Source organism: Vicia villosa, linkage group LG3, assembly GCF_029867415.1.
Source record: "Vicia villosa cultivar HV-30 ecotype Madison, WI linkage group LG3, Vvil1.0, whole genome shotgun sequence".
In the NCBI taxonomy this organism is placed as follows: domain Eukaryota; kingdom Viridiplantae; phylum Streptophyta; class Magnoliopsida; order Fabales; family Fabaceae; genus Vicia; species Vicia villosa.
The window spans coordinates 33,063,855-33,089,679 of record NC_081182.1 but is presented as its reverse complement, the minus strand read 5'-3'; the positions used below and the strand labels follow the sequence as shown (position 1 = coordinate 33,089,679).

General features: G+C 35.1%; 1 protein-coding gene across 1 annotated transcript; it reads left to right on the top strand.

Moving 5' to 3' along the window:
• The first annotated feature begins 290 nt into the window (after positions 1-290).
• On the top strand, positions 291-12,330 carry LOC131657839 (serpin-ZX-like). The gene is made up of 4 exons (XM_058927197.1): positions 291-683; positions 848-1,667; positions 10,926-11,087; positions 12,077-12,330. The coding sequence occupies exons 1-4, from the start codon at positions 291-293 to the stop codon at positions 12,328-12,330; spliced, it is 1,629 nt and encodes a 542-aa protein (XP_058783180.1).
• The last annotated feature ends 13,495 nt before the right edge of the window (positions 12,331-25,825 follow it).

Here is a 25,825-nt window from a genome sequence, read left to right as displayed (position 1 = left end):
TACCCTCTCATTAATGAAGATTTCAAAGCATGATTAAATTCTATGAGAAAATTAATCGTAAAATTTGGCCCTAATATTTTTGCATTGCGTGATAGGCAAGTTACCATTTGTATTATATATATCCCATTAAAATAGCCTTTTGGGTAACTTGATTAGCAAGGTAACTTTGGTATAAATATATAAGAGTTTAGGGTTTAGCAAGCTACTCTCTTTTCTACCTCTCTAGGGTTTTAGGAGAGACTAGAAATTTTTTTTACCTGCAAATTGTTATCGATTCAATCAGAATAAGAATGGATCTCGGCAAATCAAGCACCAACCAAACCGAGGTTTCATTGACCATGGCCAAACATTTGTTCTCCAAAGAAGAATACAAAGAAAAGAACATTGTGTTTTCGCCATTGTCCCTCCAAATCATACTCAGTATCGTAGCTGTTGGCTCTCAGGGTTCCACGAAACACCAGCTTCTTGAATTCCTCCATTCTGACTCTACCGGCAAACTGAAAACCTTATGCTCTCAACTCGTTTCCTATGTGCTCGCCGATAACAGCTCCGCCGGCGGACCTCTGGTCTCTTTCGTCAATGGTGTTTGGGTTCAACAATCATCTTCTCTTAAACCTTCCTTCAAAAAAAGCGTGTCTACTGATTTCAAAGCCGCTATTGCCTCAGTTGATTTTATAACCAAGGTATATTAATCTATCAACTATCATCATAATATTTTTACCATGATTTTTTTGCCCTTTAGTTTAGACTTTAGAGTATTAACAAACATCAACATCTACTTAAACAATCAATGTAGCTAATCTTATATTGTTTTTTTTTTACAAAAAATCTTATATTGTTTTGAAAGGCGCATGAAGTGGCAAAAGAAGTGAATTTATGGGCTGAAAAAGAGACAAAAGGTCTTATAAAGAATCTACTTCCACCTGAGTCAGTTGATAGCTTAACCAGACTCATACTTGCAAATGCACTATATTTCAAAGGTGCATGGCGGACAGAGTTTGATATATCAAAAACAAAAGACTATGATTTTTACCTTCTCAATGGAAGCTCAGTCAAAGTTCCTTTCATGACGAGTAAGGATAAACAGTATATCAGTGTTTTTGATGGTTTTAAAGTCCTTCAACTTTCTTATAAGGGAGGTCAGTCATATAAGCATAAGGATAGGCGTAGTTTCTCTATGTACATTTATCTTCCTGATGCAAAAGATGGATTGTTAGCTTTGATCGAAAAGGTTGCTTCTGATTCTGAATTTTTGGAGCATACACGTCCTAGAAAATCAGTGCCAGTAGGTGACTTTAGAATTCCAAGATTCAATATTTCTTTTGACCTTGAAACTTCTAGAATGTTGAAGGAGCTGGGAGTGGTTTTACCTTTCTCTGAAACAGGTGGAGGTTTGACAAAAATGGTAGAGGACTCTCCTACAAGTGAACAACTTTATGTTTCGGCAATATATCACAAATCTTATATTGAATTAAATGAAAGAGGAACTGAAGCGGCTGCAGTGAACTTTTTTACAATGAGGGCAGGATGCGCTATGATTAGAAAACCACCACAACCTCCCATAGACTTTGTAGCCGACCACCCTTTCATGTTTTTGATTAGGGAAAATTGCTCTGGAACAATACTCTTTATTGGACAAGTGCTCAATCCCGGAGTTTTAAAGAAGGGTCCTATACCGCAAAAACAGTCGCAACAAAACAAAAATAAAAGGCGCCGACATCTATCACAAGAAACCGGTAATAAAAGGCGTCAATATTGATATCTTTATTAAACCATTTTTATGATGAAAATTAATTTATAGTTGATTTATACTGTGAACCATGACAGTTAATTTAGATCACCATAGATTACGGGAAACTCTTGGTTTTGTATTTTGAATCTATTTTTAAGTGGCATTTCTTGAGCCTTCTTTTTTTTATAATGTTTTGTTTGCCTTTTTTTTTTAAATAATCTCTTGCTCATTGAATTGGTAGATGTTTATTTCAAATAGTTTCCTTTTAATTTTTTTTCTTCAAATGTTCCTTATTTGTGCTTTGAATTCCCATTATAAACAATTGCATTCAAAGTTGGCACGTCTACCCTCGCCCAATTACAAGATTACATCAAACTCTGAGAGTGTTCCCACACACTCGTTTTCATATGTAAATTCAAAATGTTTTGGATCATGAGGGGTCTGAATTATTATTGGGATTTGAACAATCACATAAAATAGTTTAAGTTAAAACCTCAATATTTTCCATCTAGTGTGACTCTTACTCACTTAATATAGTCTTCTTATCAAATGTGAATTCACTCTTTCAAATAGATATGCTTCCCCTCAAAAGAGTTTTTTTTCCTTCATCTATATTTGCATGACCGTTGTTTGCTCTAGTTCCAGTATTTTTGGGTTATCAGAAGGTTCAAGGGTCATCACATTTAGTTTTAAATAATTACTTAAAATAAGCTGGACACTATATTTGAACAAAATATCTTAAGACATTAGATTATGATTCTCTCACTTATCACTAGTGCAAAAAGAACAATATAATTTTAAAATTTACACCTGATATCATAAAAACGAGTATAAATAAGAAGTTTGATGACATTTTTATAAATAACATATCATTTTAAATAATTTCACGTGACAATATACATCCTATATTTTAAAAACGGGTATAAATTAAAAATATTATTATAATCAAATTTTTATTACTCCCATTAAATTTTAAACGGGTGTTAATTTAGATAGACTAAAAAATTTATTCAAGAACAAGAAGAACTTGTAAAAAAAAAAAGAATGAAATAGAAGCTAAGTTTCAGAATCCGTGTGGTTCTCTTTCAATTCCTTCTTCCGCTTCTCTCTGGTCTATCTTCAAAGACAAAATCAAACCCTAACATGAATTTAAATCTGAATCCAAACCCTACCCAACTTCTTCCGGTCACGAACCTGAGCTGGACAACGACTTCGATGACCTCGACGAATATGAACACGTTACGATGATGAATAGTGGAAGGTAAAATCTGGTACCGATCTCGATTCCACCCTCAATTTTGAGTTACCAATTCGTAATTCCTCTTTATCATCAGAAATTTGTTTCTTTTTTTCTATTTTGCGATAAAGTGAGGTGTCCGAACAAGAGGACCATTGTTGGGGTGATATGGTTAGCATGTTTGGTGTTTTTGGATGAAGCGGAATGCGATTATCTTCAAGGAGGAGTTATTAATTTTTCGGAATGTATGACGAATATAATTCTCTTCTCTTGGAATTTCCTATTAGCTTTTTATAAACTAGGAGAGCTTTTTAATTTTCATACTTGGAATATCTTGCCGCTCGTTTGTTTCGAGTAGTTAGAGCTTTTGACTTTGTCTTTGGGTGGCGTATCCATTATACTCCCATGTTTAATATCATTGCTTATTTGAAAAAAATTAATATTTAATAAATTTTAATATAATACTTATTTTAATTTTAAATCAAATATAGTACAATCGTAAAATCAATTTAAATCAAAAGTCAAATAGCTCTTTGTTAAAATATGAATTAAATTATAAAAATTATTACAGATAATAATACTTTAAAGAGGTTAAAGTAGTACATTGACATTAATGTAAAATAATTTTACACTATGATTCAATTGAGATTCATCAATCAGCCATGTCACATAACTTTTAATTTTTTCTCAAATGATATAATATCCTCAAAAACTACTTTTAATTTTTAGTATAAATCTAAATACTTCTCAACTTTTTATGTTTTTATAAATATTTTTTTTTTATGTGTGATAAATGTATACCTTACACATAAAATATGTATTTGTCTAAATTTTATTTGGAATATTTCTTTATTATGGTTAAATATTTAAATTGATTTTGAAAATTACGTCATTACTCGAATTCATGGTATTTTTTTTAATAAGCAATTGATTGAAAAGCTCGCACTAGGGGTGCAACCCTTACAAAAAAACACAAAGCACTATAGATTGCATGTGTCGGATAAAGGAAGTTTAAACCATTCATAATAGGTTGGTCTAAACTTACTATATCCACTATACATCCATCTCCAAGAAAGAAATACAATGTTACAACAAATTACATCGAAACAAAACACCTCCCCCTTAAAAATCATGGCATTCCTCATATGCCAAAGGCTCCAAATAGTAGCTACCCAAACAAAATTAATTAAAATTCTTCGCTTGCAACATTTCACCTTTTCTTGAATAACGTCGAAACAAAGCAACTCCTCTTCATTAATCTCCTCTGAAATACCGAGCCAAATAAAAACGTGTTTCCAAATTGTTTTCGCCTCTTGACAATTGAAAAAAAAGATGGGAAGATGATTCAAGGAGAGAACCACACATCACACAATCCGGGCACGAAACATTAGCAACACCTCTTTTCAATAATTAATCTCTAGTAGGAAGCCGATCAATAAAGAATCTCCAAGCAAAGACCTTGATCTTGGGCGGAAGTTTTAGCTCCCACATCACTTTCAAAGAATTAATCAAATGATAATCTCATGTGAAAGATTTGGCACAATCAATTGCGTATGTAATGCTCGCAACGGTGAAATCCTTATCCTCGTCTAAAGACCACGAGAAAGTGTCACAACCATTCGCACTAGGAGAGAATCCCCGGATTCGGTCACAAAACCGAGGCCAACTTGGACTGGCTGTTGCCGCGGCTCGAATTCATGGTATTGATTGCATTATCGCATAGCTTTGTCATCCCTTGATTCACTCTTAGATACAAACTTTTCGGGCAGTATCTTCCCCTTCAGTATATTTCGTACTATCTCATTACTGAAGATCTCACAGCGTGATTAACTTTTAAGAGAAAATTAATCGTAAAATTTGGCCCCTAATATTTCGGCGTTGATATTTTTACATAACTTGATTAACAAGATATCTTTTGTATAAATATATAAATAAGAATTTAGGGTTTAGCAAGTTACTCTCTTTTCAACCTCTCTAGGGTTTTAGTAGAAACTCAGTTTTTCTTTACTTGCATCAATTCAATCGGAATAAGAATGAATCTCCCCGCAGAATCAACAACCAACCTAATAGAGGTTTCAATGGCCATTGCCAAACATTTGTTCTCCAAAGAAGAATATAAAGAAAAGAACATTGTGTTTTCGCCATTGTCGATCCAAATCATACTTCCACCTGGGTCTGTTGATAGCTTAAGCAGACTCATATTTGCAAATGCACTATACTTCAAAGGAATATGGTGGGAGGAGTTTGATATATCAAAAAGCTAAGACTATGATTTTTACCTTCTCAATGGCAGCTCAATCAAAGTTCCCTTCATGACTGGTATGGATAAAAAATTCATTAGGGCTTTTGATGGTTTTAAAGTTCTTCGCCTTACACTATGCCAAATTTAAGCTGTAGCAGCGCAGCTACTAAAGCGCTTTTAGCAAAAGCGCTCTCGTAGGGTTCGCTAAAAACAAAATTAATAAACAAGGGAAAATGATGCAAAAAAAGCGCTCTAGTAGGGGGGTATGAGAGCGCTTTTAAAAAGCGCTCTGGTAAGGGGGGGGGTATGAGAGCGCTTTTTGAAAGCGCTCTGGTAGGTGGCTTATGAAAGCGCTTTCAGAAGCGCTCTTAAAGGGGGGGGTACGAAAGCGCTTTTACCCTAAAATGCGCTGGTAAAGGCAGGGCTACCAGAGCGCTTTCTAAAAGCGCTTTCATAGCTGGTTCGTCAATTAAAATTTTTAAAATCCAAATAATAGTTGTTTCATAATCCCTAATTTTCTTTCACTGCCATTGCTGCCCAGAACGAAGAAACACAACCATCTACGAAGAACTCCATAGAAACTCCATAGAAACTCCATAGAAACGCTGCCATCTATTAAGAGAAGACGAAGACGAAGCTAGAACGAATACGAATTCGAGAAGACCGTATCTCATCCTCAAAACCACCCAGAAAAACAAATACGAAGAGAAGACAAAGCTAGAACGAAGAACAACACTTGCCCAGAAAACGAAGACGAAGGTACACGATTTATTGGTTATTCGCGATATCGCCAATATGTTTTCTTGTGATTTTGTAGTTTTCTCTAGGAATGTGTAACTGTAAAGAATTTGGTTGTGTATTATATATATTAGGTGTTCTCTTCTGCTTCTATGTTGTAACTGGGCATTGGATAATGGCACTGTTTTTGACATTTGAAAGATGAATGCATATATTGTATTAGATTGTTTTCTATGCTAATACTCACATTTGATAATCCATATATTGGGTTTGATAATCATATACTGGGCATTGGATAATACTCACATGAACCAAAACCATATACTGGGCATTGGATAATGGCAATCGTTTTCTATGCTAATACTCACATTTGATAATCCATATATTGTATTAGATTGGGTTTGAATGATATTGTGCTTCTCTTTGAGTTTTGGTTTTGGTTCCTGTTCATGGCTGCCCGAGTTCGTTGTGTAAGACATGTTTGAAGTGAACTTAAGTATGCGTTAATAGGTTGGTGTAGTGGCTTCCCGGTTTCTAAGTTAATTGATTCAAAGGTGGTTGGAATTGATCTCATGTTTTGAAGTGGAATTAAGTCATATTTTGTATTGATATTATTTGATTTTGATTCTAAAGACATCGTTGAGCTTTGATATTTGAATATGCATGATTTTGGTTGATCGATAGATCTTTTGGCTATGGTTGAGTTTACTTTCTTTCATCTTGAACTTGTTTGAAGTGAATTTTGAGAGCCAATTTATACGTATATCATGGCTGTCCGGGATGTTGGTTTAGGGATTTAGAACTTGTTTTGAACCCAATTTCTCATGGTACAATGAATGTGCTTTAGTTTGTTTGATACAGGTTCAATGGCTCTGGATAGAGATGCTCCACCTGAAAACTCACAAGAAAACTCACAAGAAAGAGATGCTCAAGAAAGAGATGCTCCGGATACAAATGCTCCACCTGATACTGAAGCAAAAGAAGTTGCACGAGGCATCACCATTATGAAGGGAATCATTCGACATAGAGACCAAGGATTAGTATACCATTTGGAATGGAATTCTGAAAACCAAGCAATTGGTCCTAATTCTGCAAAGTTGACAAGCTATATTGGTACACTTGTTCGTATGCATATTCCGGTCTCCGTAGCTAAATGGAATCTGAAAAGCAAAGAGTTGGATGCGGAAAAAAAAGCGATTTGGGACGAGCTTCAGGTATATATCATATATGGTTGTTGTTATTATCTTGACGATAAATTGTTTAGATGAGCGTAGACGCTACATACTTAGTTTGGCCGGAAAAATATATAGAGGGTGGAAAGCTTTTTTGACAAACACCTATCTTAAGGATAAAGATGGAAACTTTCTTGAAGAGGCACCGGGACGGCCAAAAAAGTATGAGATCTTCATTGATGAAGAAAATTGGGCTGAGTTTGTAAAGCAAAAAGATGAAGCTTTTCGGAAAAGGAGTGTCACAAATAGTGCGAGAGCATCAAAACCCGCGTATCCATACAAAAAAGGGCGTTTGGGATATGCACGCTTAGAGGATAAAATTGTAAGTAAATAGAAATGCGTTTTAATTAATTGTCTAAATGTGCATGTTTTATTTGACGATTTTATCATTTGTGTCAATGCATAGTTAGAGGAGACTAAAAGTGAGGAAACTTCACTTCCTGTACATGTGTTGTGGAAGGAAGCTCGTGTGGGCAAGAATCAAGCTGTCGATCCCGATGTTCAGAGAGTTTATACTGAATGTGTAAGTATAATACAGTGTCTTTAATTAAATCAAATGTTTTTTAATATATAAATGATTTTTTATCTCCACTAATAATTATTGAAATGTAAATGAATTACAAGAGACCTTGTCGCAATCGGTATCCACCGGTGAGGGGAGCGTACTTAGTAGAGCACTAGATGCTCCTGAGTATCCCAGTCGGGTGAGGGGTAAGGGTCATGGTGTGACTCCAACCTCTTTTTACAAGAGTCCTAGGAGAAGATCAAATCTTACCAATGAAGAAGTGTTGCAAAAGTTGCAGGAATTGCAAGCACAAGTCTCTGAATTGCAAAGAGATAAAGATATGTATATGAGAGAAAAGTGCAACACTTCATCGGTGAAAGAAACTAGTGATAAGGCTAGTATCAACTGTCAAAGGAAATTTCCCGAGGTAATTATAAATTTTTTTCCTTACAAATTGTTCTATTTTATTAATGATAATGACTTTATATTTACTATTGGTTTAGGGCATTTCATCTTGCCAACTATACTTATCGTCACCGAATTATCGATTAGTTGGCAAGGGAAAAGTGCACAACACTTTGGGAGATTTACTTCACCATAGACCGCTCCCGAATGGACACCTGAAAGTATCGGTGGATGTTGTATTAGATCATGATGCGATGCTACCGGTACCTGACATGGTCTCAGAGACGACATTGCTGCGAGATGCAATAGGATCATTTGTTGCATGGCCCTCGGAGCTCATTACCATTAGTGATGAGGTATATTGAAAACGATTATGAATCATTTAGTTTTCGAATGTCAATGCTAAACCGTTTATTAATTATTTTTTACATTTTAATTTTAGACTGCTCCTATAAAACCCGCAATTAAGGGTAAAGGGATTTTACAGGAGGAGGAGTCTGTTGCATCACTAAAAGAGGTACATTTAAAGTGTTAATATATAATCTGAATCTAAATCTGCATGATTTTATATTTTACCTAACTTATATGATTTTTAGGCATCCGCTCGGGAGTCACAACAAGTGACGCAGCAAGTTCGTAGCGTACCACCCACTGGTCCTCTGAAGCTAGCGGCAAAAAAAGGCGGTGCTTTTGTGCCTCGATACCGGACGACGCTCGCAACAATTGTTGATATGTCCGATTTGAAGGATGGTGCTTTACGTGAAATCAATATGGATGAAAGTGTCTTCGGTATTGAATTCAAGTCACATATTGCAATTGATGACTTGGAAGAGATTTTTACGCATGAACAACTAGGCGTCGGTAATATGCACTCATACATCCGGTAATATTCACTCATCCGATATATTATTTAATTAGTCCCACAATATAATTTATTTACACATTTCAATGAAAATAATCTAATGTTTATTATGTTTTTATTTAAGGTTGTTGTATGACAGAGTGTTGCGCGGGACTGCATTGTCTAACAGATTCCGTTTCGTGTCTTCCGCCCATTGCAGCGGAATGGCAATTGCTTCGGAACCGGAATCAGTTAGACAGCGCTTAGTCGATAGATTCATGTCCACCGGCAATACAGAAAGTCTGCATCTTTGGGCGTATAATACCCGATCAGTAGGGTTAGTTTCTCATTCTTGGTTCATCTAATCTCTGTTTCTTTTGTGTATAGCAAAATTTTCATATAACCTATTGTTTTAATTTATAGAGCACACTGGTTGTTGCTTGCTATCAACCCTATAAAAGAAGTCGTGTATTATCTGAATTCGGTAAATGGTGACTGAACCAATTATTCGGCTATGAAGGAAATCGTTGATTTGTAAGTGGGATCGTTCTAAATATTCGTGTATATTTATATATTTACTTATTTGTGGGATTGATCTAAACATATGCTTTTATATATTTGTTAATTAGATCAATACAAGTGTTCCGAAGTCAACAGGACGCACAGGTATCCCGGACTAAATCAAACATTACTTGGATCAAAGTGCAGGTACATTATTTTTCACAATTTTGCTTATAATATTTATGCTACTTGATAAAACAAGATAACTATAAAATCTTATTTGTTTTTCTATGTAGTGTCCGCAACAGCGAAACAGTTCAGATTGCGGATACTTTGTTTTGAGGTTTATGAAAGAAATCCTTCAGGCGAATCAATTAGAGATTCCTCTCACGGTATGAATTTATAACTTAAGATTATTTCATATAATTTATTACATTTAACTAAATATATCATTCATATTATGTTTTTGTTTTGTAGTACCTTGACGAATTCCGTGTTGCTGCGTACCCGAGACTTAAGTTGGAAGAAATCAAAGAGGATTTGTGTCAATTTTATATTCAGCAACTTTTCATGTAGGATTTGTGTCGATTTGAACTATAATATTATTGATGTTGTAATATATATAATTTTGGATATTATAATGGTATTATATTAGTATATATATTGTCTTACTGATGGCTGAAATTATATCGTCGGAAATATATTACAGGTTGAAAACATATTACAGGTCGACTGGGAGGATTAAATTACAGGCTGCACATTAAAATACCTCATTTAGCAACGACAGCGGTTTTAAAAAGCGCTCTTAAAGGTCCACCTACGAAAGCGCTTCTTACTAAAAGCGCTGCCAAAGATTAATAAAAAAGAATAAAAAATTAAAAAAACGCAACATACGAAAGCGCTTTTGAAAAAGCGCTCTTATAGGGGGGCTATCAGAGCGCTTTTTCCAGAAAAAGCGCTCTCATAGGGGGGCCTACCAGAGCGCTTTTTCCAGAAAAGCGCTCTTATAGGGGGGGTCTACCAGAGCGCTTTCTGAAGCGCTTTTGTTACCTACGCCAGCGCTGGCTTTCACAGCGCTTTTAAGTGCTTTTAAAGCCCATAAAAAGCGCTTTTAAAGCCCACGCGTGTTGTAGTGTTATTTATAAGGGATGTGACTCATATAAGCACGAGGATAAGCGCAGTTTCTCTATGTACATTTATCTTCCTGATGTAAAATATGGATTGTTAGCTTTGATTGAAAAGGTAGCCTCTGATTCTGAGATTTTGGAGCGTACACATCCTATGGTTACAGTGCCAGTAGGTGACTTTAGAATTCCAAGATTCAGAATTTCTTTTGACCTTGAAACTTCTAGCATGTTGAAGGTGCTAGGAGTGGTTTTACCTTTCTCTGAAGCAGGTGGAGGTTTGACAAACATGGTGGAGTCTCCTATGGGTGAAGAACTTTATGTTTCAGCCATATACCACAAGTCATTTATTGAAGTAAATGAAAAAGGAACTGAAGCTACTGCAGCGACCAGTGTAGGTGTATTATTATGTAAGCCTGAAAGACATCCGCCTCCCATAGACTTTGTAGCCGACCACCCTTTCATGTTTTTGATTAGAGAAGATTGCTCTGGAACAGTACTCTTTATTGGAGAAGTGCTCAATCCCGAATGTTTAGAAAATAGCTCGTTGCAGCAAAAACGGCCACAACAAAACAATACCGAAAATTTTATGATTTTTTATGATGAAAAAGAAATTATGATTAATCCTCTAGTGAATTGATGTATATTTACTTCCATTCTATAATCAATTGGATCTCCTCTAGATTAAGAGGAAAACTTGACATTCTTAATAAAGAATACTTTTTTATAGAATTAATCTCGTTGTTCATTGAATTGGCAGATGTATCTATTTAAAATTGTTTCGCTTTAATTTTTATGTCTCAATTGTGTGTGCTTTTTTTTCAATAAGCAAATTGATTGATAAAAAGTGAGAGCATAAAATGTACTCACATAGAGAGATACGACAACCACCTACATCATAAAAGTTAATGACCTCCTACTTCTACTGTCAGCTACCAAAAAATGATTTTGATATACTTAACAATATCCTTACACTTCTAAATTAATCATTGAACAAAATGCCATAACAACAATATCCCCAACTTAACATTATCCTCACACTTCTAGATTGATCATTGAACAAAATGCCATAACAATAATATCCCCACACATCTAAATTGATCATTGAACAAAATGCCATAACAATAATATCCCCACACATCTAAATTAATCATTGAACAAAATGCCATAACAATAATATCCCCACATATCTAAATTGATCATTGAACAATATAACATTTCTTTTTATAAACTTCCATGCATGAGCTAAGAGGTTGTCTTCATTGATATTCTCTGTATTTAACCAAGTGTATATTCTATCCCAAACAGCTACAAAAACCGGGCAGAATAAAAACAAATGAATAAAGCATAGTTTCTTCCTCTTTGAAGGAAATTTGGATTTCTATATTTTGTGCAGCAGGTTTCACTAGTGCAAAAAGAGGAATTTACACCGTTATTTATAGAATTCACCAGTGGCTTACCCATCTCTTCTTTGTCTAGGTAATATGAAGTGAATAGTATGTCTCCAATTCATTCTCAGGCAATATTTCTGGAGATAATTTTGATTCAAGCCAGGAAGCAGACTCGATTACAGATTCGGGGGTGATGCAAGGCAAGAGAAGAGTCTTGAGGTTGGAGGAAAAGGTCCCGTCCTTAGTATGGAAATCAATTAAGGATTTGGGAATAGAAGGAGAAGAAGATGATGAAGTGTTCGAAGGCATCATTCGAGATTTGGAAGATAAGGAACAGAGGAAGAAGGGGAGGAGCAAGGCGTTATCAGAATTGGTTCCATGAATATTGGAACCTACAACATTAGAGGGGGTGGTAACTCCATTATTCAGGAAACTAAGCTAACAAAGATGGAGGATTCGGTAGCTAGGGGCTTTTGGGGATCCGGTGATTGTGACTGGTCGGTATCAGATTCTGGAGGAAGATCTGGGGGATTGCTGACAATTTGGAGGAAGGATGTGATAATCCCGGTATTCAGCTTTAGAGAGAAAGGGTTTCTGGGCCTTAATGCGGAGTGGCAAGGTAAGAACATGTATTTTATCAATGTATATTCATCATGCTGTCTAGAAGAAAAAAGGGTGTTGTGAAAGTGCCTTTTGGACTGGAAACATAAACTGCCGGCAGGGGAATGGATAATTGGGGGAGATTTCAACTCTGTGAAGAATAAGGAGGAAAGTTTAGGGAAGTCTGAGAGGAGTCCTAGTGAAATGGAGGACTTTGGGAAGTTTATCGACCTAATAGAGGTGGTGGACATTCCATTGATTAGGAATAAGTTCACTTGGATTAGTGCTAATGGGAAAATTAGAAGCAGGCTAGATAGAATTCTGTTATGAGCGGGTAATATCGATCTATGGGATGTTGTGGCTCAAGAGTGTGGAAAGAGGGATATTTCAGACCACAGGCCTGTGTGGCTGAAGTCTAGCAAGCTTGACTGGGGGCCTAAACCCTTTAAGGTTCTGAATTGTTGGTTTGAGCACAAGGAATTTCTAGGTTTCATGAAGGAGCAGTTGGAGAGTTTTGAAGTTCAGGGCAGCAGGGCCTTTGTTCTCAAGGAGAAGTTAAAAAGGCTTAGAGAGAAATTGAGGTGGTGGAATAAGAATATATTTGGTTGGGTGGATCTGAAGATTGAAGAGGAAGTGGATGAATTAGACAAGATAGAAAATGATGACTTCCTTGCAAACAATCAACTAAACCAAGAGCTATTGGAAAGGAGGGACGAAGTGCATAAATTGATGTGGAATAATCTTATGTTGAAAGAGAGTATCTTAAAACAGAAAGCAAGGCAGAGGTGGGTGGCGGAAGGAGATAGTAATACCAAGTATTTTCATTCTTTGATGAAGGCTAGGACAAGGAAAAATCAGGTGGTGGCGATGCTGACAGATCAAGGGCTGGTGGAGGGTGTTGAGGAAATCAAAGGGTTGGCAAGGCATCACTTTCAAGCACGACTCAAGAGGCATAACCAGGCAAGACCTTCCATTGATGGCTTTGAGTTTGAGAAACTATCTGAAAGGGATAAGGAAATGTTGGAGGAAAGATTTTCTAGAGAGGAAATTAAGGAAGTGGTTTGGAATTGTGATGGGGATCGAAGTCCTGGACCGGATGGATTTAATCTGGACTTCTTTAAGCGGTGCTGGGACATCATTGGTGAGGATGTTATTAAATATGTATTAGATTTCTACTCTAAAGTGTCTCTCCCTCATGCTATGACGGCCTCCTTCATTGCGTTGATTCCCAAAGTTGAATGTCCACTGAACATGGAGGACTACAGACCCATATGTCTTGTTGGAGCAGTGTATAAAATTATCTCCAAGATATTGGCTTCAAGGCTGGCGAAAGTGATCCATAAGTTAATTTCTAAGACACAAACTGCTTTCATTCCTGGGCGTCAAATCTTAGATTGAATCCTTGTAACGAATGAGATCATTGACCTTGCTAAAAGAGAGAGGAAGGAATGTATGTTGTTGAAGGTGGATTTTGCTAAGGTATATGACTGTGTGGACTGGAGTTTTTTGAGAGCTATGCTGGTCAAGATGGGGTTTGGTGATAATTGGCTTAAATGGATGGATGCAGGGGTTTTTGATAGCAATATGTCAATCCTAATTAATGGAAGCCCTACAACAAAATTCAAAGCATCAAGAGGATTAAGACAAGGGGACCCCTTGTCTCCTTTTCTGTTTACTATTGTGGCAGAGGCTTTTGCGACTTTGGTGAGAAAATCTGTCAGCATTGGAGGTTTTGCAGGCTTGAGGATTAATGAGGATGTGGATTATACCTTGCTACAATTTGCGGACGATACGATTCTCGTGCGAGAATGCTCTTGGAGGAATTTGTGGGCAATTAAGTCAATGTTGCGAGGCTTTGAAATGATTTATGGCCTTAAGGTTAATATGAGCAAAAGCAATCTGTATGGGATAGGTTTAGAGGAGTCATTCTTACTGGCAGCCAGTCAGTTTCTAAGGTGTAAAATTGATATATTCCCTTTTAAGTTCCTTGGGATTATGGTTGGAGGCAACCATAGACGAGTTTCATTCTGGAATCCTATTCTGGCTGCTATGAAAGCTAAACTGTCTCCTTGGCTAGGTCGACTGCTATCCATTGGCGGGAGGATTACATTCATTAAATTTGCTCTGTCTAATGTCCCGTTATATTACCTATCTTTTTTTAGAGTCCCGACGCATGTAGTGCAAGAGCTAAACAGAATTAAGAGGAGGTTTTTGTGGAATCATAAAGTGGATAGGCAAGGGATGTGTTGGGTCAGCTGGAGCAAGACGTGTAAGAATCAATTTGATGGTGGCTTGGGAATCAAGGACTTGGCAAAATTTAATGAAGCTCTGCTTGCAAAGTGGATTTGGAGGTTTCTAACTGAAACTGATGCAATTTGGGTAGGAGTCATGCAAGCTAGATATGGAGCTTTGTGGGAGAGACTAGTTCTGAATCGCAACTCTGGCAGAACAAGTAACGAATCACTCTGGTGGAAGGACCTGTTGAATATAGCTGACTCTGCATAGGTAAATTGTTTTTTCAAGTTTGTATCTTTCAAGGTAGGTGAAGGAACCTTAATTCCGTTCTGGATCAGTCGTTGGTTAGGTCATAGACCTCTATGTGAGTTATATCCGAATCTGGTCTTGGCTATGTCTAATGCTGAAGATTGTGTTAGTGAGATGGGGTATTGGGTTGAGGCTACGATGGAAAAGAGAGAGCTTCTGCATATTTTGGAAGGATGCACAACCTTTAGAGGGGTGCGAGACTCGGTTGTTTGGTTGTTGGGGGATTCAGGAGTTTTTTCGGTAAATTTGTTGTATATGGAGCTGATAAAGGTTGAGGTGGAAGACTCGGAGGATGCCGATGACTTGGAGGCGTTAAAAAAGATTTGGAAGGCAAAGGTTCCCTCAAAAATTTGCATTTTTGGCTGGCGGTTGTTGCTGGACAGACTACCAACTCGGGAATTATTGATTGATATAGGAATCCTGCAAGAGGATGTTGACTGTGTGTGTGTTTTCTGCTTTCTGCATATGGAGGATAGGAACCACTTATTCCTATCTTGCCCTATGATCATAAAGGTGTGGGAGATGGTATATCACTGGTTGGGTTTAAGTAGACCTCAAGGTATTGATTGTGCTCTACACTTTGCTGAATTGTTGTCCTAGGTTCAGGGTCATTGCGCTGAAAATAGAGCTGCAGCATTTTGGCTCGCAACTTGCTGGTATCTATGGAATCAGAGGAATGAGATAATATTTAAGAATGGTTCGTTGGACGTAAGTGAAGTTGTTCATAAGATAAAAATGTATACCTGGTGGTGGTTGGGGATTGGTTCGAAGAAGAAAGTCTTGTATAATTGGTATGAATGGAATCACGCACCATTAGACCATTGCATTTAATATCTAGGCTAGGGTTTTAGTGTTGGATATATTGGCAGATTGTTTTTGCTTCTTGGTTGGACTATGTGTATTCTGTATCAGTTATATATATATATATATATATATATATATATATATATATATATATATATATATAAATATATATTCCATTGCTTATTAAAAAAAATAAAAAATTGTCTTGTATGCACTACAACCAATCTTTTGCTCGACCCGTAAGACAAAAACCAAACAAGTGTCATAAAAGCACGAAAATTTTGACCCACTATAGTATAATCATAAAAGTATAGTATAATCATAAAATCAAGGTAAAAATATGCTAAGGTTCCTTTAAATAATTAATTGTAAAAAGTTGTTGTTTTATGTTTTATTCGCTACAAATTAGTTATTTATCTTAACTAACGTTTGTTAATCTTTTTCTCAAACTCCTTTAAAAAAAACATGAAGTGGCAAAAATGAATAAAAATAAAATTATTGCATGTATTTTAAGATTTTAATTGCAATTTTGCTTTCTCTATTTTCATATTCCAATATTTTAATTAAAATCTACATTTTTTGTCCATCTATTTTATATTTTTCAGAATTTTAGTCTCACATCCCATTTTGGTGTAGTTTTTATGACGTGGCTAGTGAAAGTGATTATATATAATGATTTTGGTGGTAGAATTCTAATTCCACATTTGTATAATTATTTTGTATTATAATAATAATTATAATAATATAATTTTATATTTAAAATAAAAAAAATTAAGTGGCCTAAATCAAGTAAGCATTAATTTTTAAGTTATTTACTTATTTGAATGAATTAGTTTTTTTTAATTATTTGTAAAGTTTTTAATTTTTAAGTTATTTATTTATTTGAAAGAATTAGTTTTTTTTTTAATTATTGGTAAACTTTTGAATGAAACTACTAATGGACTCGTGCGTTCGTACGGGTCACGTAGAGTCGAAATAAATAATAAATATATATATATATATATATATATATATATATATATATATATATATATATATATATATATATATATAAAACATACACAAATTAAAAATAAAAAATATTTTAAATTATAATTGTCATATAAATATTAATTTAATCTAATTAAAAATATATACTTTAGTAGAAAAAAAATGAAATAATTAAATAGTCATCTATCTGCGTTCGCACGCATCATACAATATCGTTATAACTCTACCGTGAGTAGTCATCTACCTGTGCGTTCGCACGGATTGCACAATGTTATAATAATAAATAAATATAATATATGTGATTATACTTATTTGATTTGGTAACAGGTACCAAACTTTTTTGCCCAAATTTTATTTATTGTCATTCATACCCCTATCTTATAATAAGTATTTGAAATTTTTTTTCACTTATTTTAAATAAAAATTTATATAGTTAGAGATTAAAATGTACATATAAAAAAAGAAATAGTTAAGTAGTTATCTATCAGTAGTAAATAAATATAATATAGTATAAATGTAAGCCTTTTATCATTAGTAAATAAATATAATATAGTATAAATATAATATTTGTATCTTTTTTACTATAAATGTAAGCTTTTTATCATTAAAATAGTTAATATTTTTTTCAAATAAATTTAATTTTTTTCTTATAAAATATTTGTATGAAATTAAATTTAAAATTAAATATTTGTTATTTGATTTTATTATTTTATTCTTTTCAATTGTTATTTTAAAAAATATATTTATCTTGTTTCAATGTTCTTGCAAATACACCTGGTATTGCTCAGCTAACCTCCATGATGCTAATTACTTAAAGAATAAGCAATATTAATCATAATAATAATAATTAGTATTCAATTAATTTTGATAACTTCTTGTTACATAAAAAATCATTTAACGTACGATCACGTTTTCAAATATTTATTTTTAATTAATTAATTATAAATACTAAATATTAATTATTTAATGACTTTTCATTTATAAAAAAATTTAATAACCACATTTCCAATTAATCTATTTTTTTCAATTAATTCCGTTACTAAAATTTAAACGAATATATTTGATATAATTTGGTAATTGCTATTAAACCAAATATATATATTATAGAAAAACAGGTTTGGCCCGTCGGACATGCTATAATTTTTATAATTGCTTATAATTTTAATTTTACAATTTCTATTAACAAAAATTATAAAATAAAAATAATACAAAAAAAACATATTGATTTAGTAACAAATTAAAATTGATAATATTTTACTATAAATTAAAATTTGATATATTTTTTTTGAATTTGCTTTTATATTTTTCTTTCTCCCGTGTTGATTGGTATTTTGATCAATTATTCACTCATTTTCTCCCATTTCTTCAATATTGGTTGGAATTTGATCAATTATAACCATTATTATAATAATGAGTTTATAATATAAATTTTAAAAAGTAGTATTACAATTTTCTCATAAATTAAAAATATTAATATTTTTTGGTACAAATTAAAATATTGATACAAATGTCATTATACTGAAACTTAAAATTTAATACCATTTAAATAGGTTAACAGTTAAAATGAGAAAAAATAATAATTATTTTCCTCACTGTTTACTCACCTGTAATAAATATTGAAGATTTCCAAATTATTTTATTATTATAATATGTTATCATGATTATAGAGGTTTGAATCTTGTAAGACACGATTCTTATTATTATAATATGTTATCATGATTATAGAGATTTGAATCTGACACTATTTTTATTTCCCAAGTCAAATTAATTCATTTTTGAAACAAATAAGAGAACAATTACAAATTACAATGAAATGGTGCAGGATATTGGAAAAGACCATTATTTATAAAGCTGGAACATTAATTTTTTTTGAAAATAAAAGAGCCACTCATCCACCAAAGAACTCAATCCTTTTAAAAATAAAATATTAAAGCCATTTTTTTAACTCCTTTCGTAGCTGCAATCTATATAGAAGTAAATTTTATGTTATTTTTTAAAATAAAAACTAAATTATAATTAATTAGTCACATTTTTTACTAATTTATTTAATTATTTTTCAAAGTAATATTTTATTTTCAAAATAAAATTTAGAAGATAAATTACTATTTTTAGACCAAGCTTTCCATTTTTAAAGGTAAAAATTATATATTAAGATCAATTTACAATAAAATAGATACTAAATAGGAAATAAAATTGTAATTAAGAGAAAATCAAAATGATAATGTTTAATAAATGTATATAAAAAATAAAAAAATAAAAAGAGAAAATATTTAAAATTATGATTGTCATATTAAATATTAATTTAATCTACATGTGTATGTTCGTACGGATCACACATTGGGAGATAAATTGTAAATAAATTCAATAGTTATAATAATGAAAAATATGTTGCAATAAAAAAATGATTGTTTTGTTTTAAAATATACACTTAACATAATAATAAGATATTATTGTTAAATGGAAAAAATAATAATGGCAGATATTAATACAATAATAATAATGAAAATGATCATAGAGGCACAAAATACTCTTTTAAATTAATTTTAGTTAGGGTAATTAAGTATTTTTGGCAATATAAATTTAATGTGATGAGTAGTATAATAAATTGAGTTATTATAGAGACCTTACACTTTCTTAGGCAAATGATAATGAGAAGGCAGCATTGGAACTAATGAGGTGACAAAATATTTTGATTCATGCGTGAATCATTGTAGGAAAAAAAACCAATGGTCCAATTATAATTAAATGAAATCTGAAAAAATTGTGAGTATTATTCCAACAGCCATGACTTTAGGAAAATCTAAAAAATTGTGTTTTTAATACATGATAATTTTCCAATTTTTTTTGTTGCTAAGTACATGTATAGATTATATCCCTTGAAATCTTCATAGAAAATAAATCATTCATACAAAATAGGAAACAAACTCTTAACAATAGAAAATAAATCATTTATACAAAATAGGAAACATACTCTTAACAAAAAAAATAGAATATTATAAATTTCATTTCATTCTCTAATTTAATATTTAATTTCATTTTCAATTATAAATTCAACTTATTAAATGACAATGATTAATATTAGTAATTTTCAAATATATATATTAGAATTCATCAATATAGTCATATAATTGATATTATATAAAAGTTTGTGAAATCTATTTTTATTTTTATAAGTTATTTTCAAATATAAAGGGTATAAAATAATATTAAAATCCTCTCATAAAGTAAAATCCTCTCATGTACAGTGAAATCAAATCCTTCCATTTTTTCAATTAAATATAATAAAGGTATTATTTAAAAGAATTATGATGAAGATGTACATTTTATTTTCGGTGGAAATTCTACGTGAAAAATTCTCACCGGACACCTACTTTACTGTAATACCCGACATTATATTTATTAGATCATTATAATCACTAATAAAATTGGTATGAAGTAAGGTGGATAAATATGATGTATATTCCACTAATTGATCTTTAGTGTTAACTAAAACTATTAGTGGTAATGAGAAGGGTATAATGGTATTTTCACCCTTAAGTAGAATAGAAGCATGTTTGGTTGATCCTTCTTTCCTTTTACAAAAAACTAGAATTTGTGTTGGAAGAAAAAAGAGAGAAAGAAGCGTGGAAAGAGAGGAAGAGGAAGAAAGTTCCAAAAAACTTGGTTTAAGCTCACTTCTTGCATGCACCAGAATTCTGTCCAAACCTTGTTCCTTTCATCATCTCCATCTTGCTACAGCTTCATCATCATCTTCTTTCTTCTCTAAGGTGAGTCCATAGTTAGTAAACTTGGGGTTTGCATGTTGGGGTTTTATTTGGGGCTTTAGGGATTGTGTGATAAATAATGAATCAATGGAGTTGAATTATGTTGTATTGCCTTAAATCCTTGTTGGTTGATGTTTCTGAATAAGATGCATGTTTTAAATTCGTGGGAATTTGGTTAGTAATGCAGGGGATGACTTTAGAAGCACTTTTGGGACTGTCATAGACCTTAGAAAACGCAGATTTTGGGGTCTGTCAGTCATGTAACCGGTTACATGGTTGATGTAACCGGTTACATGTGTGAAAAAGGGTGAAAAACGCAGTTTTACAGTGATGTAACCGGTTACATGATTCATGTAACCCGTTACATTGCTGTTTGGGGCAGATTTTCCAAAACTTCGGAAATTCATAACTTTTGCGTCGTAAGTCCGTTTCGCGCAAACTTTATACCGTTGGAAAGCTAATTAAATATACTATCTAGGAAAATTAGCCTCGGTGTTTGAATATTAATTTTCAGCATATCAGACGTACCTTTAGTAAAGAGCGACATGAATAATATTTGAATAATATGCTGTTATAATGAATTTTTTCTCTTCAAATACTATGCTATATTATTGTATGCTATGCTGGAAGTATGAAAACTCCGTCGTTTTGGTTGAACGATCGGATTGCTTGTCTTGTTTGTGACCTTGACTTTATGTCATATTTTTGTATGCTTGAATCGATGTGGCCGGCAGGCTAGATTGGGACGTTGCTCTGACCGTGTAGTCTATGAGCCCTCCCGGACCGTGTGGTCCAATGGAATAACCCGTTCATGTGTATTGTTCGATATGGTGTGCATGTGAGCTACCGTTGCAGTGTGCTCGTGAGTTTCCGTACGGGGTTTTACTACCTGGCATTAACACACGTGCGTGCTCGGTATGGTGGGGTTATGCGGCTATGTAGGCTAATGCATAATGTGATAACTCACCTCTAGTGAAGTCACGTAGACTAACACTAGGCTTTCGCCCGATGGGCTCAGGCGTCAAGGTGGCGGTTTGTACTCGGCGTAACTCACTAGCGTGAAGGAGGTTAACGGGATGATGACGCCAATTAGGCCAGGTCATCGCACGGCCATTTAGGCTTGTGTGGACTCGTTTAACCATCCTGCAGTGTGCTTGTACAAGTCCCTTGACAAATAGGCAGGAGGTTACTCATCGAGGATGCATTTATTCCATAATCCTAGCCGGGGTTATTTACACTTCTGGATTCCCCGTATGTGGATGCGGGTTTGCATACTTGTTTGTTATACAATGTGCATTTGCTTGAGACAAGTCCAATGGTGGATAAGTCGCCTTGTTTATTCCGTGTTTGTACCGGAAGCGAGAATAACCCCGAATCCATGGTGGATTCGCTTATTTTGTATGTTCCCTTTAGATCCGAGCGGACTAATAGGATAGGTGGACTCACTGAGATTTAGTAATCTCATCCCATTCCAATTATTATTTTTTCAGGTGGTTCGAGGCAAGATCGCGGTAAGGGAAAGATGGATTAGATCTCTTGGCGATGCTTGAATGTTTCTTTTAGTTGTTGTCGTGCCTATCTGTTCTTGTATTTTGGACATGTACTGTTATGATGTACTTGTATTTTGGCCATGATACATTCGGCTTTTGTATTCGTGTACTTCTATTTTCCGCTGCTAATATTATGTAACTGTTGTCTTATGAACCATATATAATACTTTATGCATATTATTCTAGACAAATATGTGTGGGGTGTTACAGTTGGTATCAGAGCAGGTCGATCCTCGACTTTGCTAAGACACATCATAATGCAGTACAATTCTGCCTCATATGTGTATAATCAGTATGATTCCTTATGTCTTATTTATGGTATTGAGCCTGATCAACTTGATTCCATGCGTAGGACAGACAGGGAGATGGCTGAGCAACGCAGAGGTCCCAGAAGGCCCAGAACTAGGCATGTGGAGCCCGAGCAGGAAGCCGGAGGTGCAGGCGTGCCTTGGCAACAGATGATGCAGCAGATGATGCAGCAAAACCAGATGATGGCTCAAATGATGCAAGGCATGCAGGGACAACAACCTCCTACTCAAGCTCTCGTTCCTCAAGCTGCAGCTGGACCAGATTTTCGTGCCTTCTTCAGGATGGATCCTCCAGAGTTTGTTGGCGGACTTGATTCACTTTTGGCTCATGATTGGTTAGCTGGTATGGAGAGGGTGTTTCAAGCTATTCAGTGTACTGAATAAGAGAAGGTGATTTTTGCTACTCAGAAGATGAAGGGACCAGCTCTTAGGTGGTGGAACACTGCATCCACTTATTTCACCACACAGGAGATTCCTAAGGATTGGCAACACTTCAAGGTGGCATTCTTGGAGAAGTATTTTCCTAATAGTGTGAGAACTCAGAAGGAGCGAGAATTCCAGAACTTCAAGCAAGGTGACATGTCTGTTTCAGAATATGCAGAGAAGTTCGAGGACTTGGCAGACTACTCCAAACAGGCTGTTTATGCTCCAGATGAACTATGGAATATCGATCAGTTTATGATGGGTTTGAGGGCCGACATTGCCCATAGTGTTTCCCAAAGAGAGTTCACCACTTATGCTGAATGTCTAAGATAATGCTATGTTACTGAAAACAGTTTGAAGAGGGTTCAGGAAGAGAGGAACCAGAACAGGGCTAATTTCATATAGCAAGGAAGGTCTACTCAACACTTGAGGCCCCGTAATCCTCCACCAAAGAAGAAGCAGGTTTATGGTGATCAGTCGACTCAACCGCCACAGTGTCGCAAGTGTGGAAGAAAGCATGCGGGGGAGTGCAAGTATGTGTCTGTGACTTGTTATAGATGTGGCGAGCAAGGCCATATAGCTCCACAGTGTCCACAAAGGAGGATTCCTGAGAAGACTGCAGGTCGTGTTTACACTTTGGATTCAAGGAAGGCCAAGGGAAACAGCAATCTCATTGCGGGTACGTGTTATGTTAACAATCAACCATTATGTGTTTTAGTTGATTGTGGAGCCACTCATTCTTTTGTCTCTACCGAGTGTGTTTATCGACTTGGGTTGGGAGCTACTCCATTACCCAATCCTATGATTATTTCTTCGGCAACGGACGATACCGTGGAAGCTCGACTAATTTGTAAAGATTGTTCAGTCTCTTTTAACGGTCGTGACTTCCCGATTGATCTAATTTGCTTACCCCTCAAGAAGCTAGATGTTATTCTAGGGATGGATTGGTTGTCTCTTAACTCGGTGTACATTGGTTGCAAGGAGAAGGCCATATTCATTCCTGCTGAAGAGACTTCTTCCGATGATGCAATTACCAAGTTGATAGAAGGTACAATCAGCACGGTTAATTATCTCTTTTCTCAAGAAAGATCCTTTCTTTTAGTTCTTTCCAAGGAGCCTTCTGTGAGAGTTGAATTGTCGGAGATTCTTGTGGTGTGCGAATTTTCTGATGTATTTCCTGAGGATATCACTTCTCTTCCTCCGAAAAGGGAAGCGGAATTCTCCATCGATCTTGTTCCTGGGACAGCCCCAGTTTCCATCACTCCTTATAGGATGTCTCCTATCGAACTCAGAGAATTGAAACGTCAGTTGGAAGAGCTTCTTGCTAAGCATTTCATCCAACCCAGTGTTTCTCCATGGGGAGCTCCTGTTCTTTTGGTGAAGAAGAAAGACGGAAGTATGCGCTTGTGCATCGATTATCGTCAGCTGAACAAAGTCACCATAAAGAACAAATATCCTTTACCACGGATTGATGACCTCCTAGATCAGCTGAAAGGAGCCAGTGTGTTCTCGAAGATTGATCTTAGGTCAGGATACCATCAAATCCGAGTGAAGAGCTCAGATGTACCTAAGACTGCATTCAAGACTCGATATGGTCACTACGAGTTTTTAGTTATGCCTTTTGGTGTGACTAATGCCCCAGCAGTTTTCATGGATTACATGAATCGAATCTTTCAGCCATATCTGGACCAGTTTGTAGTGATCTTTATTGATGACATTCTTGTGTATTCTCGTACCCCTGAGGATCATGAAGAACATTTGCGGATTGTGTTATCTACTCTTCGAGAGAAACAATTGTATGCCAAGTTCAGTAAGTGTGAATTTTGGCTATCTGAAGTGAGTTTTCTTGGTCACGTCATCTCTGGAGGAGGCGTGGCAGTGGATCCTTCTAAAGTAGAAGCGGTGGTGAATTGGGAGAGGCCAAAGAGCGTGACTGAGGTCAGAAGCTTCTTAGGCTTGGCTGGTTATTACCGGAGGTTTATCATGGGGTTTGCTAAGTTAGCCTTACCATTGACAAAGCTTACGCGTAAGGAGGTTGCTTTTGAATGGGACTCCGAGTGTGAGCAGAGTTTCCAGAAACTTAAGAAGAAGTTGACTACTGCACCCGTGTTAGTGATTCCGGATCCAAACCGATCCTATGAGGTGTTCTGTGACACTTCTAAGAAAGGTTTAGGTGGAGTATTGATGCAAGATGGCCAGGTGGTAGCTTATGCCTCTCGACAGTTGAGATCTCATGAAGAGAATTATCCGACCCATGATCTTGAGCTTGCTGCAATAGTTTTTGCACTCAAGGTGTGGCGACATTACCTATATGGCGTTCACTTTGAGATGTTTAGTGACCATAAGAGCTTGAGATATCTCTTTGACCAGAAGGAGTTGAATATGCGACAAAGGAGATGGATGGAGTACCTTAAAGATTATGATTTTGAATTGAAGTATCATCCAGGAAAGGCCAACAAAGTGGCAGATGCGTTAAGTAGGAAGGAATTTCGAGTTGCTGAGTTGATGATGTTAGAGCATGACTTATTGGAAAAGTTTCGAAATCTTAACCTTCAGTTTGAATGGACACCCAATGGTGTGTTGATCAGTAATTTGAGCGTCTAGAATGAGCTACGAGAAAGAATTCGGATATCCCAAGGGTATGATGAGCAATTGCAAGCGAGCGAAGGTATGCCTGATTTTGTGAGAGCACCTGATGGGGTAATCTTGTTTCAACAACGGATGTGTGTACCGAATGATTCGGAGTTGAAGCGTTTGATTCTGGATGAAGCACACAAGAGTAGATTTTCTATTCATCCTGGATCGACCAAAATGTATCAAGACTTGAAGAAGGACTTTTGGTGGCCAGGTATGAAGAAGGAGATTGCGGAATATGTAGCACAGTGTCCCATTTG

Excerpts from the sequence above, each read along its gene's own strand:
- LOC131657839 (XM_058927197.1), top strand. The coding sequence starts at position 291 with ATGGATCTCGGCAAATCAAGCACCAACCAAACCGAGGTTTCATTGACC. Across the intron at positions 684-847 it reads CAGTTGATTTTATAACCAAG|GCGCATGAAGTGGCAAAAGA; the intron begins GTATATTAATCT and ends TTGTTTTGAAAG. Across the intron at positions 1,668-10,925 it reads TCCCGGAGTTTTAAAGAAGG|GAACTGAAGCTACTGCAGCG; the intron begins GTCCTATACCGC and ends TAAATGAAAAAG.